The sequence below is a fragment of the Colletotrichum tamarilloi genome (assembly GCF_030869305.1).
Source record: "Colletotrichum tamarilloi strain Tom-12 chromosome Unknown Scaffold_19.1, whole genome shotgun sequence".
Classification (NCBI taxonomy): Eukaryota; Fungi; Ascomycota; class Sordariomycetes; order Glomerellales; family Glomerellaceae; genus Colletotrichum; species Colletotrichum tamarilloi.
In genome coordinates, this window is record NW_026849402.1 from 454,556 (window position 1) to 469,143 (window position 14,588).

The 14,588-nt window shown below is 52.9% G+C and overlaps 7 protein-coding genes across 7 annotated transcripts; 3 read left to right on the forward strand and 4 right to left on the reverse strand.

The window, feature by feature from the left end:
• Nucleotides 1–2,906: 2,906 nt before the first annotated feature.
• On the forward strand, nucleotides 2,907–4,679 carry CTAM01_06784 (chitin deacetylase; the record flags this gene model as incomplete). Its single annotated transcript, XM_060522810.1, has 6 exons — nucleotides 2,907–3,535; nucleotides 3,595–3,614; nucleotides 3,671–3,986; nucleotides 4,049–4,106; nucleotides 4,169–4,260; nucleotides 4,334–4,679. 6 exons carry the CDS (start codon nucleotides 2,907–2,909, stop codon nucleotides 4,677–4,679), a joined length of 1,461 nt encoding a protein of 486 aa, XP_060382655.1.
• A 575-nt stretch (nucleotides 4,680–5,254) lies between these two features.
• Nucleotides 5,255–5,695, reverse strand: CTAM01_06785 (uncharacterized protein; the record flags this gene model as incomplete). The annotated part of the gene is made up of 1 exon (XM_060522811.1): nucleotides 5,255–5,695. The coding sequence occupies one exon, from the start codon at nucleotides 5,693–5,695 to the stop codon at nucleotides 5,255–5,257; it is 441 nt and encodes a 146-aa protein (XP_060382656.1).
• Nucleotides 5,696–5,749: 54 nt separating this feature from the next.
• On the reverse strand, nucleotides 5,750–7,421 carry CTAM01_06786 (cyclin; the record flags this gene model as incomplete). The annotated part of the gene is made up of 4 exons (XM_060522812.1): nucleotides 5,750–5,892; nucleotides 5,944–6,082; nucleotides 6,135–7,331; nucleotides 7,416–7,421. The coding sequence occupies 4 exons, from the start codon at nucleotides 7,419–7,421 to the stop codon at nucleotides 5,750–5,752; spliced, it is 1,485 nt and encodes a 494-aa protein (XP_060382657.1).
• Nucleotides 7,422–9,331: 1,910 nt separating this feature from the next.
• CTAM01_06787 (50S ribosomal protein L2) lies at nucleotides 9,332–10,601 on the forward strand (the record flags this gene model as incomplete). The annotated part of the gene is made up of 3 exons (XM_060522813.1): nucleotides 9,332–10,310; nucleotides 10,367–10,440; nucleotides 10,500–10,601. The coding sequence occupies 3 exons, from the start codon at nucleotides 9,332–9,334 to the stop codon at nucleotides 10,599–10,601; spliced, it is 1,155 nt and encodes a 384-aa protein (XP_060382658.1).
• A 291-nt stretch (nucleotides 10,602–10,892) lies between these two features.
• CTAM01_06788 (uncharacterized protein) lies at nucleotides 10,893–11,270 on the reverse strand (the record flags this gene model as incomplete). The annotated part of the gene is made up of 1 exon (XM_060522814.1): nucleotides 10,893–11,270. One exon carries the CDS (start codon nucleotides 11,268–11,270, stop codon nucleotides 10,893–10,895), a length of 378 nt encoding a protein of 125 aa, XP_060382659.1.
• Nucleotides 11,271–12,126: 856 nt separating this feature from the next.
• CTAM01_06789 (uncharacterized protein) lies at nucleotides 12,127–13,385 on the reverse strand (the record flags this gene model as incomplete). The annotated part of the gene is made up of 2 exons (XM_060522815.1): nucleotides 12,127–12,564; nucleotides 13,266–13,385. 2 exons carry the CDS (start codon nucleotides 13,383–13,385, stop codon nucleotides 12,127–12,129), a joined length of 558 nt encoding a protein of 185 aa, XP_060382660.1.
• A 208-nt stretch (nucleotides 13,386–13,593) lies between these two features.
• On the forward strand, nucleotides 13,594–14,540 carry CTAM01_06790 (uncharacterized protein; the record flags this gene model as incomplete). The annotated part of the gene is made up of 3 exons (XM_060522816.1): nucleotides 13,594–13,679; nucleotides 14,256–14,330; nucleotides 14,429–14,540. 3 exons carry the CDS (start codon nucleotides 13,594–13,596, stop codon nucleotides 14,538–14,540), a joined length of 273 nt encoding a protein of 90 aa, XP_060382661.1.
• Nucleotides 14,541–14,588: the final 48 nt, after the last annotated feature.

Consider the following 14,588-nt stretch of genomic DNA (forward strand, 5'->3'; position numbering starts at 1 on the left):
ATCATCAATCCCGAGTCTCTCAAGTGTTTGAGAAAGCGCCTGAGGGAGCCCATTTGGCCTGCCTTGTGTCCTGTGCGACTTCTTTCACCAGAGGGAGGAAAAGGGAAGGGAAGGAACATACCTAGGTACTTGGTAAGGCTGTGCCTGGCGGATACTTGCAAGGTACCTCTGGTTTCCATTACCGTTGCGGAGGTGAGAACGGAAGGAAGGCCCCATCTGAGACTTCACACCAGACCCAGACCGACCTGTGCGCCTACTTCCCGTGTACCCGTTGCGAAGTACGTTCCTAGTGAGGCAAGGTAAGGTACTGAACGAGCCCCTTTCGCTTACCTTAGCTAAGGCAGTACGTACCACAAGATGCACGATGCACTGGCGAGGGTGGCTTGGGTCTCGGCACTGTGGATCACAAGAAGCAGTCAATCGACTGAATCCTGTCACTTCTGACTCTGCCAAGAGTCTTGTCAGCTTCACTTTCATTAACCTGCCTTTTTGACTTGCCCATCGCACCGCATTCTTTTGCTCTGATCATTGACCATGTTAGGTCTAGGATTCTATAAACCACTTTACAGACCAAGGACAGAAGATTGCGTACCAATTCGTTGCTCTATGCCACAAATGTGCCAAGCATGCGCCGTCACTCGATCTTCAATTACCAACCACTGACCGACCACTGGCACACATATTCATCTACACACAATCACAGCTGACACTTGTTCCCACAACGAGTCTTTAAGTCCATTGATGGAGCTTTTAACTGACAGAGAAACACGTACTCCGTACAGCTCTTGTCTTGGCCTGTCACCTGCTATTAGGTATTCCTGAGAGATTCCACGGTAGCTTACCTACATTCCAACCTGTTCCCTAACGTCGTCTTAATTTGCCAGCCATCACGACTCACGACACTCGCTTCTCGTCGCACAACGGCCTTGTGTGCTCGCCTGTTCCGCCTTGGTCCCGCCCATGCCCCGGGATCATCGGCAGACCGGCACGTCGACACCTTCGTCAATTTTCACACGCGTGGCCTCTGCCCAATGCCACAGCTCAGCCCGCTCAAGCAGAAGGCACATTTCAGAAGACAACGCTAACCAAAATCGAAATACGGGTATGGGTTCTCCATATTTTACTGCTCAGGGCCGCCATGAACTGGTCTGGCACAACAACATTGCTATCAAGTTTTTCCTCCACTGCATTGTGACAGCCAGTAAATGCTCCGCGGTATTCTCGGGCACCGATGCAACGGATGGGAAAGGTGTTCAATCGTCATCAATCAGTTTCTTGCAGACGGTCGCTACAGCAACCCAAAGTACAGTGTCATGGCGGGCGAAAATATATACCCAAGTAAAAATTACTTTGTTCATTTGTTCAAATGAACTGAGAACTTGATCAGGACTTCAGAGCCAAAGAACGCAGTCTGTATGAAGTACAACTCAAAATGTTTTCTGCTCCTGCAACGCAACATACCCCCATGACGCCTCCAGACTGGGAACGCCAAATCAATCCCTTGTCCCACGCCGTTTAGGGTGCTTCATTGGCTCTGCAGATCCCGAACCATGCCTATCGACCTGGAGGTCCAATGACCCTGGCTCATGTTTCCAAATGGCTGCCACCCCTGAGATGCGAACGGATTCAGCCAACATCCCGTCGGAGACAGGGTCAAGCTGCGGCTGAGGGCAATTAATTCTCCGAGTCTTTGAGATGGCAGCGATGAGTCGTGATTCGCCAGCACTTGGCTACCCTAAACAGGAGCAGCCTCACCATCACTGCATACATACTATAAACACAGGTACAACTGGAACAAGGTTCGCAGTCGGCCATGTTTATTCATCAAGTCACAGCACCAAAAGATGTTTTCGGGGCAAAGTGTAATGCTTGCGGCCCCGCTTCTCCCGTAGCTCGGCCGGACCATTGCTTTGGGATATCGGTTTCCGGAGACCCTCGACCCGAATTCGCCACAATTGTCGGCTTTCAGCGTTGAGGATATCAAAACACCAAAACAAAATCAGCCGTCGTACACGGGCTCTATCATTCACCTGCCGCAATGCAATCTAGCTTCTGAACGGCCACCGCCACAAAGGTTCGGATCCAAGTGGTAATCCGCTCAGTTGGCTCGGATTTGTGATCAGTGATCAAGCACCAATAGGGTCGATATCTTTGCGTCTTCAGATATCGTCAACCGCCCGTGGTGATGTTATTCGATTCTCATCGCCAAGTCTTGGGTCCGCGATATTGACGTTCAGCTAGCGCATAATATCTATCATGATGGTTCGCGATTTGTCTCAAGGATGCCTCAGGGCCGTTTCTCAGCTCCAGTCTACCACACGCAGGCTAGGGTAGCATTAGGTTGTTTCCGAGCAACTCTGACCTCGTCGACACACGGTCCTCGAGGGAGCATCCGCTAGCCGCATCCTACATCGTAAAAGCAGCCTGTTTCGGTCAAAGCCCCCTATTCTCGCCCGCACATCGCTATGCCCATTTTGGTCTTCCATCTCTCTGCAACGGCACCAGGAGTCTTTGTGGAACTAGAGCCATCCACAACTCTGAAAACGCCACCATCTCATACGATGTAGCAACCGATGGTAGTTTGGCGACCCAAAAGTAGTCGACCCTGACATTGAACTGATTCTCAAACACAGCAGCGGGGCCCCTTTACTACCGCGCCATGACAAAGATAGTCCCATCTCGAGCCTCTAGAAGGATCTCGCGGCTCACCGTTTTGGTGATTCGCGTTTTTCACAGCTTTCTTTTAGGGGCTTTTAGGGGCAATGGCTCGATGTTCTTAAATCGTCTCCCATCGCCGTATTTCTTGGCTTGATCTGGTTGACATTCACTCGCTCTTCTCCACACCACGCTCGTTCTTCTTGGCTCTTCGGGACTGTGCCCTGTTACTTGTCGACTAACAGCTCAACATGTCTATTCTCGAGCTCCTCGTGCTCGCCCTCGCTGGAACGGCTGTGGCCTCGCCTCCCCTCGGCATCCGGGCCGTCTCCCCAGATAACTCATGTGGAAAGACTGGAAACGGAGGTAGCTCCAAGGCGTACACCTGCCCTACGAATTTGCCATGCTGTTCAGTCAATGGCTGGTGCGGCTCTACTGACGCCTACTGCTTGCCCGCCAACGGTTGCCAGACCGGCTTTGGTACGTGTAAGGGAACGACGAGTAGCAAGGCCCCAGCGGCAGCAAGCAGCAGCAAAGCATCAGTGAGCGCTAGCAAGGCACCAGTCAGCAGTCCCAGCAGCACCGCAGTGGCAGTCAACGTCTCTCCCGATAACTCGTGCGGAAAGACTGGTAACGGGGGTAGCGCGGCGGGTTACTCTTGCCCGACGGATCTGCCCTGCTGCTCCGTCAACGGCTGGTGCGGTTCGACCAACGACTATTGTCTGGCGACCAATGGCTGCCAGACTGGGTTCGGTACTTGCACAAACGACGGCAGCCCGCCGGCAGGCGGTGGTGATGGCGGAGACTCCGGGTCAGGGGTCTGCGGCCCGGATAACGGGAACGCCAAGTGCGCCGCGAACGAGTGCTGCTCTGCTGCAGGGTAAGTGAACAAACAACCCAATCTTGAATTGTTCTCCTGTGTTGCTAACATCACACCAGATTCTGCGGAACAACTGCCGGTAATTGAATTCCGTGTCATGCCGGTTTAGATAAATAGCCCCTAACATAAATGTAGAGCACTGCAAGGCTCCCGACTGCTTGTTCCAGTATGGCCCGGCATGCGACGCCAATAAGATTCCTCCTGGTCAGAACACCTCCAGCATTGCCCGCCCCAAGCTCGGCTCGGTCGAGTATGGCGGTCCTGGTGTATACAGCTGCGTTAAGCCCGGCGACGTTGCCCTAACTTATGACGATGGCCCGGCCGCGTACACAAACGACCTGTTGGATCTCTTGAAGAAGTACAATGCCTCGGCCACATTCATGATCACTGGCATCAACAATGCAAAGGGTGAAATCGACAATACCACTTTCCCCTGGGCCAACACCATCAAGTATGACGACTTTGCCGTCCAGCAAGACTCTGGGAGCTTTTTGGGCTAATATTGAGCGACAGGCGCATGTACTCCGAAGGCCACCAAATTGCCAGCCACACTTGGTCTCACGCTGATCTGGTATGTATTCTTGCCAAGGATCCGTCTTCTCGTCGACGGGTTTGCTGACTTTGAGTCACCAGTGCAACATCACCTCGGCGCAGCGCAAGGATGAGATGTACAAACTCGAGATGGCTGTCCGTAACATCATCGGCGTCTTCCCTACTTACATGAGGTATGAAAGCAACCCCATCACCCAACCCTGCGAGAAGACCCGACTAACACTCATCTTCTCCCCCCCAAAAAAGACCCCCTTACTCCTCCTGCACAGCCGCCTGCGGCTGCGAGCGCGACATGAAGGCACTCGGCTACTCCATCATCTACTTCGACCTCGACACCGCCGACTACCTCCACGACAGCGCCACGGAGATCCAGCAGTCCAAGGACATTGTCACCCAGGCCATCGCCGCCAAGCCTGCGGCCAGCGACAACTTCCTCGTCATTGGCCACGACATCCACTACCAGACCGTTTACAACCTCACAGAGTTCACGCTTCAAAAGTTCAAGGGCAAGAACATGGTCACCATTGGCGAGTGCCTCGGCGATCCCAAAGCCAACTGGTACCGAACGGATGCGCGCACCACCCTTGGCTAAGCTCTCCAGTCGTGTCGACAGATTTTGAAGAGTGTCAGATTCGTGCCCTCTTCAGCATAGCTGCTCGATGATGTTAGTGTCTACCCAATGATCGCCTCGTTTGGGAGTCTGTATCAAACCGTAATATAGTGTATATTATCTAGTGTTACATAGTTCTTGTTGAATAATACTTTTCTCTATGCAAAACAACTTGCGGCTCTGATACTCAGCAGAGTTGAAGACCATGGGCCTCATTCCCCTTTAGTGACGTCGAATATGAATGAACCCCAATCAGTCTACTCAAACAGGCTCAAGTAAGTCATCTCACGGGTGTGGCACTGTGGTAGTATAAGTGTGTTTGACCCTCCGCTGTGGATGCATACTGAATCCAACAGCTTACTGGCGACATAGCAAATATAGACACGTGAGCTCATGATGACTCCTATTATGTCGAACAGAAAAAAGCAATGCAATATATTCAGCCCTTCCTGAACCCGATTCTCCGAACAGATGTATGTACAGGTTTTTTTCACGATGCCGTTGGCGATAAGCCAGCCCCCACTCCCGCCCCCGATGTATGGTATGTTTGCCTTCCCTCATTGCGCATCATCAAAACACTCCGAACGGGAGCAACGATTAGACGACGACAAGACACCCTCACTTGTAGGCCAGCCATGCCTTAACACACAAAAATAGTGAATTCCATGTCTTGCCAGCCCAGTGGAAGACAGAGTCAACGAACTCCAGCCAAACCGTCCGCTTTCGTGATATCCTTGTCCTGACTCCATGCGCCGTTCATGAGACAAGAGCAACGAAGTCCCAATGCGATGGAAAATATAAACCCACAAAAACAAAGCAACACAAAACAGCTGCCCATATCTGACAGATGAGTCTGGACACAATCTAACCCAGAGAAAAAGAATAAAGCCCAATCGCCATCCCCCCGCAAGCCCGTGGGGGCTAATGTCAAGAACCTGGGGTAGCGCGACAAGGATGACTACTGCACCTATAGAGGTGCGTGTCGCCGATGTATGCATTCGTAAAAGTGGCCGTAAACGCAGAAGATGATCCAACTATTCGGCACAGGATGGCTAATAGTTGGCCTCCTCCTCCTCCTCTTCCTCAGGATAGTGCTCGTCTTCCTTGTTTGAGATCTGGTCCAGGGACAGATGAACATCGACAATGCCGAAGTGAGGAGCACTCTTCTTCGCCCATTGGCGGGTGAGGATGGAGGCTACACAAATGTCAGCAACGAAATGAGGCACGAAGCCAAGGAGGTACTCACCCTTGAGGAATTTCTTGCTCGCATACTTCTTGAAGAAGGCCTCGTGGACGACCGGGCGGGCAAGATAGTCCACCATGAGGCGAACGACGGGCTCAATCTCCTCTTCGTTGTAGCCAGCATAGAATGCGATGGTGTCATCCTGTTGAATTGTCAGTCAACTAGCCCACTTTGTTATGATCCATATTACATACCCAGTCACCACGGTCCAGGATGAGGCGGGCCAGGTACATAGCACCGGCCGCGACATGACTGGGACGGTATGCCATGAAACGGTGGTCGAGGAGGCTGATCTCCATTAGGTACTTGCCGATGGTACGGCACTGAATGTCGTAGTTGTCGGCCTTGCTGATGCGACGCAGGAAGTTCATAGGGTTGGGGTAGCTCAGATCATAGTTCAGGGTTCCAAGAACGAATCGCTCCGCGCTGAGGATCTCAGCCTCGCTAAATCCATCATCGGCAACATGGCGAAAGTTGGCGACGTGAGGCGACAAAACTTCCTCGTACTTGGAGGCGATGAACATAGCGGTGATGCCAACAAGCTGCAGGCGGTCGAGCTGCACGACCTTTTCCGAGAGGAAGCGGTCAATGATGTTGATGGCCAGGAAAAGAGTCTCAGGGAGGAGGTGGAAGCGCGTGTGCACCTCAATCAACCAGTCGACTAGAATTCCACGCGTCTTCCACTCCAAGTCGTCTTGGTGCTCCATGTAGTTGGGGTTGGGAATGGAGTTGCACTCCAAATCCTTGAGATATTCAAAGATCTCATTGGCATACTCGGCCACCATCAACGGGTCATCCAGGTCCTCCTCGTCCAGGTTGGTAACATTCTTGGGGTAGACGAAGGGCTTGTTGGCATTGACGGGCTCAGACTCGACTGGAGTCTGGCTCTTGACGTTCTCCTGGTCGGACTTGGTTCGGCTCTCGGTAGCTGGCTTCTTGCGCATAGGTTCGTTGTCGTCCAGAGAGATCTCCTTCTCCTCCTTGATGACCTTGGTCGTGACCTTTCTCTTCGAGATCGCGCCGGATCCTGAGCCGGGTGCCTTGTCCTTCTTCTCTCTGGGTGCCACAGATCTGGTGGTGCTGGTAGACTTCTTGGTGATTCCAGTAGGCTTCTCAGCCTTGGAGACGAGGCCAACCTTGCCGGTAGGCTTCTTGCCTGCGCCAGCCTCTGGCTTGTTAACATTGCTGACGTCGCCGAGGGCGGCGCGTTTGGTTCGTTGAGCTGCCGGGATCGCGTTGGTTGCAGACTTCTTCGTGGCGAGAGCCTTTCCTGGGACAGCGAGCTCGTCAACGCTTAGTGCAGCTGCTTTAGCACGCGTCATGCGCGTGGTTCCGCTGTTCTCATCGTTCTCGTTCGAAACGAGGCGTGTTGCACGCGCCGGACGGGTAACCTGAAGGAAAGGGTGAGCACGATATCGACGCGACGAGAGCTTACTGGACGTGTTGCAAGGATAAGCATTCACGAGTAGACTTACGGGCATCTTGTCAACTGAGTATGTCAAGTTGAGTATCTGAGGTGTAGGATTCTATTAGGTCAAGGTTAGCATTGGGACGCGTCGAGATGCCGGTGCCACCTCAAAGGTAAGGTTCCAAGCAGAGACAGTATAGGATAAAGCAACTTTATGCTTGGAGGAAGAGGAAGAGGAACAGCGCGGTAATGGAAAGAGGCGAGCAAGGTCGAGACATGCATACCTTGGGGAATGATGATGACGGGCGACTCGAACGCGGGCAAAACGCTTGCTCAGGCTCGACGCCAAACACTTGATGGGCGAGATCAGTCGCGTCCCAAGAGCCAATTGACAAAGATGCAAAGATGCTGAGACCAAGGAGGAGAGTGCAATACAGAGGTAGAGGTAGGGGTATTAGGAGATTGGGCTTCGGGCAAAACTGAGGTTGTTTATGTGGGAGGAGGTGAAAGGACAATCAATGTGTGATGTGTTTTGCTGAGGTAGTGGGAACGAATCGACGTGATGTGGTATGCAGTGGGGACCGTATTGTGAATGGGACCAGAGCCGCCAGCTTTGGGAGGTACGTACCGATTTTTTCAAGTCGCGGCTCGCGGTGGCCCTGGTTTGGTCACCACAGTAGCGTATCTGAAGCAGACAGGCGTGCAGTTGGTGCACACGCGAACGGCGGACAGGGAGTGGCTTCTTGACTCTCGCTAAAGGAAAAGTCGCGTCGGGGGTGTCTTTGTCGTGAACGATGGCTGAGGATGTAGTCGCGACTCAGTGAAATCTCATAAGAGAATTCGGTTTCTTTGTGTGCAACAGGTGAAGAATATGAGGGCCGGACAGCTGAGCTAGACAGATATATCTAGCTCTGGGCGTGTGTGGCGGTTGAAGGTAGTGAATCGAAGAAATTCACTGCCGTGAGTGATTCAAATAGAGGGCCTGGCGGTGCTGGCTATGACGAGCAGGTCGGATGGAATGCTGGTGAGAAGGTGGATGTGTGCGGTATGCGACAAGAAGGATGATGCCGTGGTGGTGGTTTCGATTGTGGTAAAGTGAGGATGAGAATGAATAAGAAGCTGTCTTGAGGATGGAGGAGCAGCTTGAGCGGTGACAGTAGTGAGAATGTGTATCTGTTGTCGGTTGCCTGGGGCGAGATTGAAGATACCTCGAAAGGAGCAGCAGGAATATCAAAGTGCCTTGAACCCGGAGATAATCGTAGGCTTATGAGGAAGTTCGAGAATCGTGGTGGTAGCCAAGCGAGAGTGGAAGCAGTGTGAGGGTGGATACGCGATTGCCCCGGCTGCACGCGAAAGAAGGTCTGCTGGCTGATGGAGAAGACTGCAAAAAAAGACGTGGAAAATGGGGAGTTACCCCGGTCACAATAGCAATCAACAGCAGCAACCGCGGGGCAACCAGAGCACCATTGGCTGCCTTCCCGACCACGTCCCGTCACGCTTCCAGAGGCGGCCTGCCTGGTCGTGTCGAGGCGTCTGAGGCTTAACCCGAGGGTTCAGCCACCCAGGTCCACTAAATGTGGCTGAAGCTTCTGCCCCTTCAGTACGTACCGCCAATGACTGGGCTTCCGTTCCTGGACGTCAGTTCATCGGCGCCGGCAGAATAATTATTTCCTAAAGCTCGAAATCTGCACTGGCCTCAAGCGTACCTGATAGAGCCGCTTCAGCCATCACGACAACAGGGACTGTATTCCCGCCCAACGAGTATCCCAACAGCAATTAGGGTCGAATTCGGATAGTTCTGGGCACAATTGAGCAATTGAGACCTATCTCAGGGTTGTCTTCGCTATCCTGCAGCCACTACACCCCGACCGAGCCGTCCCTTTACGCGATATGCTGCGCCTGTCCAGCTTCTCCTGAACGTAACCAACCGACCCGAGAAAAGGGAGCCTTCACTTGGACTCATAACCGCACATTGATGCCAATATGTCGCGCTCTATGATGCTCTTGTCAGCTCAGAGGAGCTGCGCAAGTCTCCTCGGTTCGACCGCCTTTCGTGGGCTTGCGATTCGACAATATGCCACTGCCACGAGGAAGAAGTCCGTCGAGAAGCCCGCCACGAAATCCAGCGAGCCTGCCGCAACTGCCCCCACTATCGAGAAAGCAAACAACGACTCCGTAATCATGCGCACCTACAAGCCGCGAACACCCGGAGTCCGTCATCTGAAGCGTCCGATCAACGATCACCTGTGGAAGGGCCGACCCTTCCTGCCACTGACCTACCCCAAGAAGGGCCACGGCAAGGGAGGTCGTAACAACTCTGGAAGGATCACCGTCAGACATCACGGAGGTGGCGCGAAGAGGAGGATACGAACCGTTGATTTTGAGCGCTGGCAGGCTGGTCCGCATCTGGTCGATCGCATCGAGTACGATCCGGGTCGAAGTGCTCACATTGCGCTGCTCTCGAACAAGTCTACCGGGCGCAAGAGCTACATCGTTGCTGCTGAGGGTATGCGTGCCGGCGACGTCGTCCACAGCTACCGTTCCGGTATCCCCAAGGACCTTCTTGACAGCATGGGTGGCGTCGTCGATCCCGGTATTTTGGCAGCCAAAACGGCCTGGAGAGGCAACTGCTTGCCCATGCACATGATTCCTGTTGGTACTGTTATCTTCAACGTCGGCTCGAGAGCCAAGGGCGGTGCTGTGTTCTGTCGCAGTGCTGGTACCTACGCAATCTTGGTTTCCAAGGAGGAAGAGACCAGGGACGACGGTACCAAGGTTGTTACGGGCAAGTACATCAACGTTCGTCTTCAGAGCGGCGAGATTCGCAGAGTCAGCAAAGACGCTTGCGCAACGATTGGAGTCGCTAGCAATCCCCACCACCAGTACAGACAATTGGGCAAGGCCGGACGAAGCAGATGGCTCAACATTCGCCCCACGGTTCGTGGTCTTGCCATGAACTCCGGTACGTGTAACCAACCTTGCCTCTACGTATTGGAAACACTAACAATCGTGTGACAGTTGACCACCCTCACGGTGGTGGTCGTGGTAAGTCGAAGGGTAACCGCCACCCTACCAGTCCATGGGGCACTCCCGTACGTTTCTCCCTGCTGCCCCTCATACTCTCGCAGCTACTGATACACACATCCTACAGGCCAAGGGCGGCTTCAAGACCCGTCGCAAGCACAACTTCAACAAGTGGGTTGTCGAGCCCAGAGTACGCAACATGGGCAAGAGAAGAAGCAAGGCCTCATAAGTCATGCTAGTCCATCGACGAGATCCGACTGTAGACGGACGCGAACAGACATTTACCGAGCCTGAAACGACGCTCGATGCCCCTGCTGTAAATGTATGTCATAGTATTTGTATCATAGAGCTATTCATGTTGAGTTGCCGGCCTCCGGCGCATTCTCCCAAGATACCGCAGCTTCATTTCTGATCATGCCCATTATCCAAGTCTTTCGGTCACAACTATATACTATCACGTGTAGCAGCAGAGGCGCCCTGGGTTGAACCGGCCGTGCTATTAAGCCAAGCTCGTAGACGCTCAGCCATCTCCCTCGGGCCTGTTTTGTCCAGCAGTGGTCGTCTCCTCGGTGCGCTGCTCGGGATCTGGACCGGTCCCAGTTCCGGTTCCGTTAGCGGTGGTTTCTGCTCCACGGCTCCGCTCCCTCCAGGCCGTCACTCCGCCGGCGAATGTCTCCTTATACGTTTTCTTGGCTCTTTCAAGCTCTTCTTTCGCAGCTTTCTGAGCCTCCTTGAAACCCGTCTTCTCTTTCTTTGCGTCCCGACTTACCTTGTTCCGTTCGGCTGTCATGGAGAGAAATCGGTTCCAAGATGGGGATGAAGCGAGGCTGTTACCGCCCACCATGATCCACCACAACTTCGGGACGGGGTTATCCCCCGAGGATGTATCTTGGGACATTGGTTCTCTTTTTCTGAGCAAAGACTTTTTACGTGTTCCAACTTGCTTGTCTAGGTGTCTTTGGCTTTGGATAGCTCAATAGCTCACGACTTTTCGGTAAGCGTGAAAGTGTATTGAAATAGCCTGTTTCGAATTGATGTTAGGACGGGCGGCCCGTTTTGATTGAGGGTTCCCGAAGGTGTTGCTGACTTACGCTAGTTGCTGACGTTGAGGCGATGGAACTGTCGCCTTGGCTTTTCTTTATTTGATCAAGTAAATGAATCAGTCGCTTCTCTACCCTGGAGGGCTGTAGGCACTGCTAGTAAGTAAAGTGCTAGGTTGGTGAGCTGCTAAAGGAGGTGCATGAAGATCTCTTTATGGTAACAGGATTATCTCGCATCGGGTTGTTTCCAACGGTGAATCAGACGTTGTCACTAACAATACACGTAATGTACCAAGTGTCAAATCGGATACTGTCAGCTTCATTCACGGATTCACTGAGGGTTTTGCCAGACCGCTGGGCTTGCTTGTCATTTGTGTTGATTTGAAGAGATGAAAACAGACTGTTAACATGTTGCGTCGCTTTTAAAGCTGCTCCTCTATCGTAATCGCATCATGGCGATTTCTTAACAGTGGTAATCTGGCCTCCAGCCAGTAAAAGAAATCAGTGTCTCCCAGGACGCCTGTTCTAGGCTTATCCACCAGGAGCCAAACTCCTAAACGCCGCCTGTGTTTCCAAGCTTTCCCATTGAAAACAGATCCCAGTCTAATCTGATTCAGACCCAAGAGCTCCGAGGCTCATAAACATCATGGCGTGTCGAAAGTCCATCGTCTTCGCCGTTCGTAAAAACATGTGACCAAAGTGTGATATTTGCGCTTATAGTGATCCAATACGCTCCTCGACGCTGCCAAAGTAGAGAACAGGGCGTGGCTCAAGAATGCTGAGCTCGCTTCCGAAGCTCTTGCGCTCTTCCTCGAGGTCAAGCATCGAGGGCTGACGGAAGACGATGCTGTTGATTGTGCTGACGGGAGACGATGCCGTGGTAGTAAAGGAGCCTCGGTCGCTGCTGGCACGGGACGATGCTGATGACGAGCGGCGGAAGGTGGTTCTGAGTGTGCTCGGAGAGAAGCGGGAGGTGATGGACTGGAAGCGGGAGGACTGCATTTTGAACGAGAAGGAGACGTTTCCGACACCTTGGTACGTATAAAGCTTGGTGAATGTGGGTAGTATCGAGAGAGTGGGAGGTGACAGTGTGCAAGTTCGATGACAACGCTGAGGAATCTGGGTGTAGATGTTGGATATTGGAGGCTCAGCCTGGAGTGTATGTGAACGAGTGAATGGCGAGAATTGAAAATGTTGGTTGGTCGAGTAGACTGAGTTCAAAAACTGGTTGTTAACAGCGGGAACAGGACGGATTATATCAAGTGTCGGAAAACATGGACACTCGAGAGGGAGAACAACTTGAGGCTAATAGTAAGCTAGTGGCAGAGTAGGTATGCTAGGTTCAGCAGCAGCAGTCGTCCGGCTGAGACGAGCGAATTGCCCCTGGCAGTAAATCAATCGCAGACGAAGCGAAGTGGCAGAGAGGGAACAAGGGGCCGCGGGAGGTGGAAAGGATGGGCAGGGAAGGCAACTAGGAGGTGGACAGGGGAGTGAGGATATGCGGAGGATTAAGAAGTGTGAGAAGGGTTCAAATACCAAGGATGTATACATAGTATGGAGAAACGGGCTTGAGGTTCAGGGGTGTGACGCAGACGGTATCAATGCGAGGTGTGGCATCAGGACGCTGCCTTCTTTTGGTGACGAGCAATGCGGTGGGAACTTGGGAAGAAGAGATGCATGGATGCCACCGGTGTTGGATGCTCGAAGACAAGTTGTTCAGACGACGGGCGCAGATATGCGCCTTCTGCCTGCACGGCAGCGTGTGAGTACGTAGGCAACGGCATGTTTTGGGAGTCGTCTTGGGTAACTTGACGAGCTCTGAGATTCAGTCTATGAGACTGGACCGGTCCAACTTGGACGAGGATGTCGAACCTGGCGTTGAGCCCGTCCATTGCTTGGCGGATGAACTTTGATCGAAGAATTCGGTAGTCTGTTACTGCGATAGATACTGAGGCAGCGTCTTTCTCTGACATGATAGACTTGTTTACGGATTTCTATCGATAGAAGACTGAGGGGCCGGTGGGAGACCGAAAGACCACATGAGATATGAGATGGCGTGCCGCATATGCCGTACCTGCGCACCACCTTCTCAACGAGAGATACGTTCAGTATCCGTAGATTCTGGCTTACATACCCAGTAAAGGAAGACAGTCACGGATCCAGAGCAAGAACCAGCGGTTTATGGAAGCAGCACGCGAGGGCAAGAGACAACGAGTGCTCTGTAACGTGCAAGAGATGCCCCAGGAGCCGGTGCAAGGCAGTCTGAGGTATGTAGCAGCCTCCTGCTCCTTTAGTCCCAATTGGCTGCATTGTGTGATCGTCGTCAGGGGGGGCCAGGAGCAAGGGATGAGTTTCCCTTGGGGTACCTTGAGTTCTTCGTACCTCTTTAGGTACCGTTCCTGCGGTAAAAGTATGGGAAGGATACGGGCGGGTACGGAACGGCCTTCTCGGCTTGGCTTATCTTGGCTTTCCACCGACTTCAGAGCTACCCGTACTCCGTACTGCCCAAAAAAAAAAAAAAAAAAAAGTCTGTTAACGCACAGGCGGTGAGCGTCCATCCCTCAATGTACCACCCCACGCATCGTCGCTACGATTCTACTGACACGGGGGCCAAGATAATACATCGGATCAATGACTTTGGAGAGCAGAGTCTAGTAAGATACGAAGACTGGAAGAGTAGTGCTGGATTAGGTAGGCGTCAGGGGGGGACAGAGTGACAGCCAGACAACCTAGCGGTGCAGACAAAGAACGCACGGCTGTTTCAAGGGCGCCCGCCAACGAAATTGCCGATGTCATGCGTGCTTCATGGCTGACGCTGATGCTGACGCTGACCCTGACGACAGTTCTGGGACTTACAAGTTGGTGAGTGGCCACGATTACGTACAAACACCTCACCCTCCTCAGCCTCAGCGCCGTGCGTATGTCTCCATCCGGATAATCCGCTGCTACTTATGTGCAAGGCTTCAATAATGCCATCTTTCCCAAAATAAGAACCGAGCATTGCCCAAACCCATAGCCTCAAGCCTGGGAGGGTTGAAGGGCAAGCTATGGACAGGCATGTGCGCTATGTGGTGGATGGCTACCGCTGGACGGTTGACCGCAACCGCATAACGTGCTCATCGCCATAGCGCGGCGTTCGTGCCACTCGTTCGCACCAGCGTTTTCCCTTGACGAGG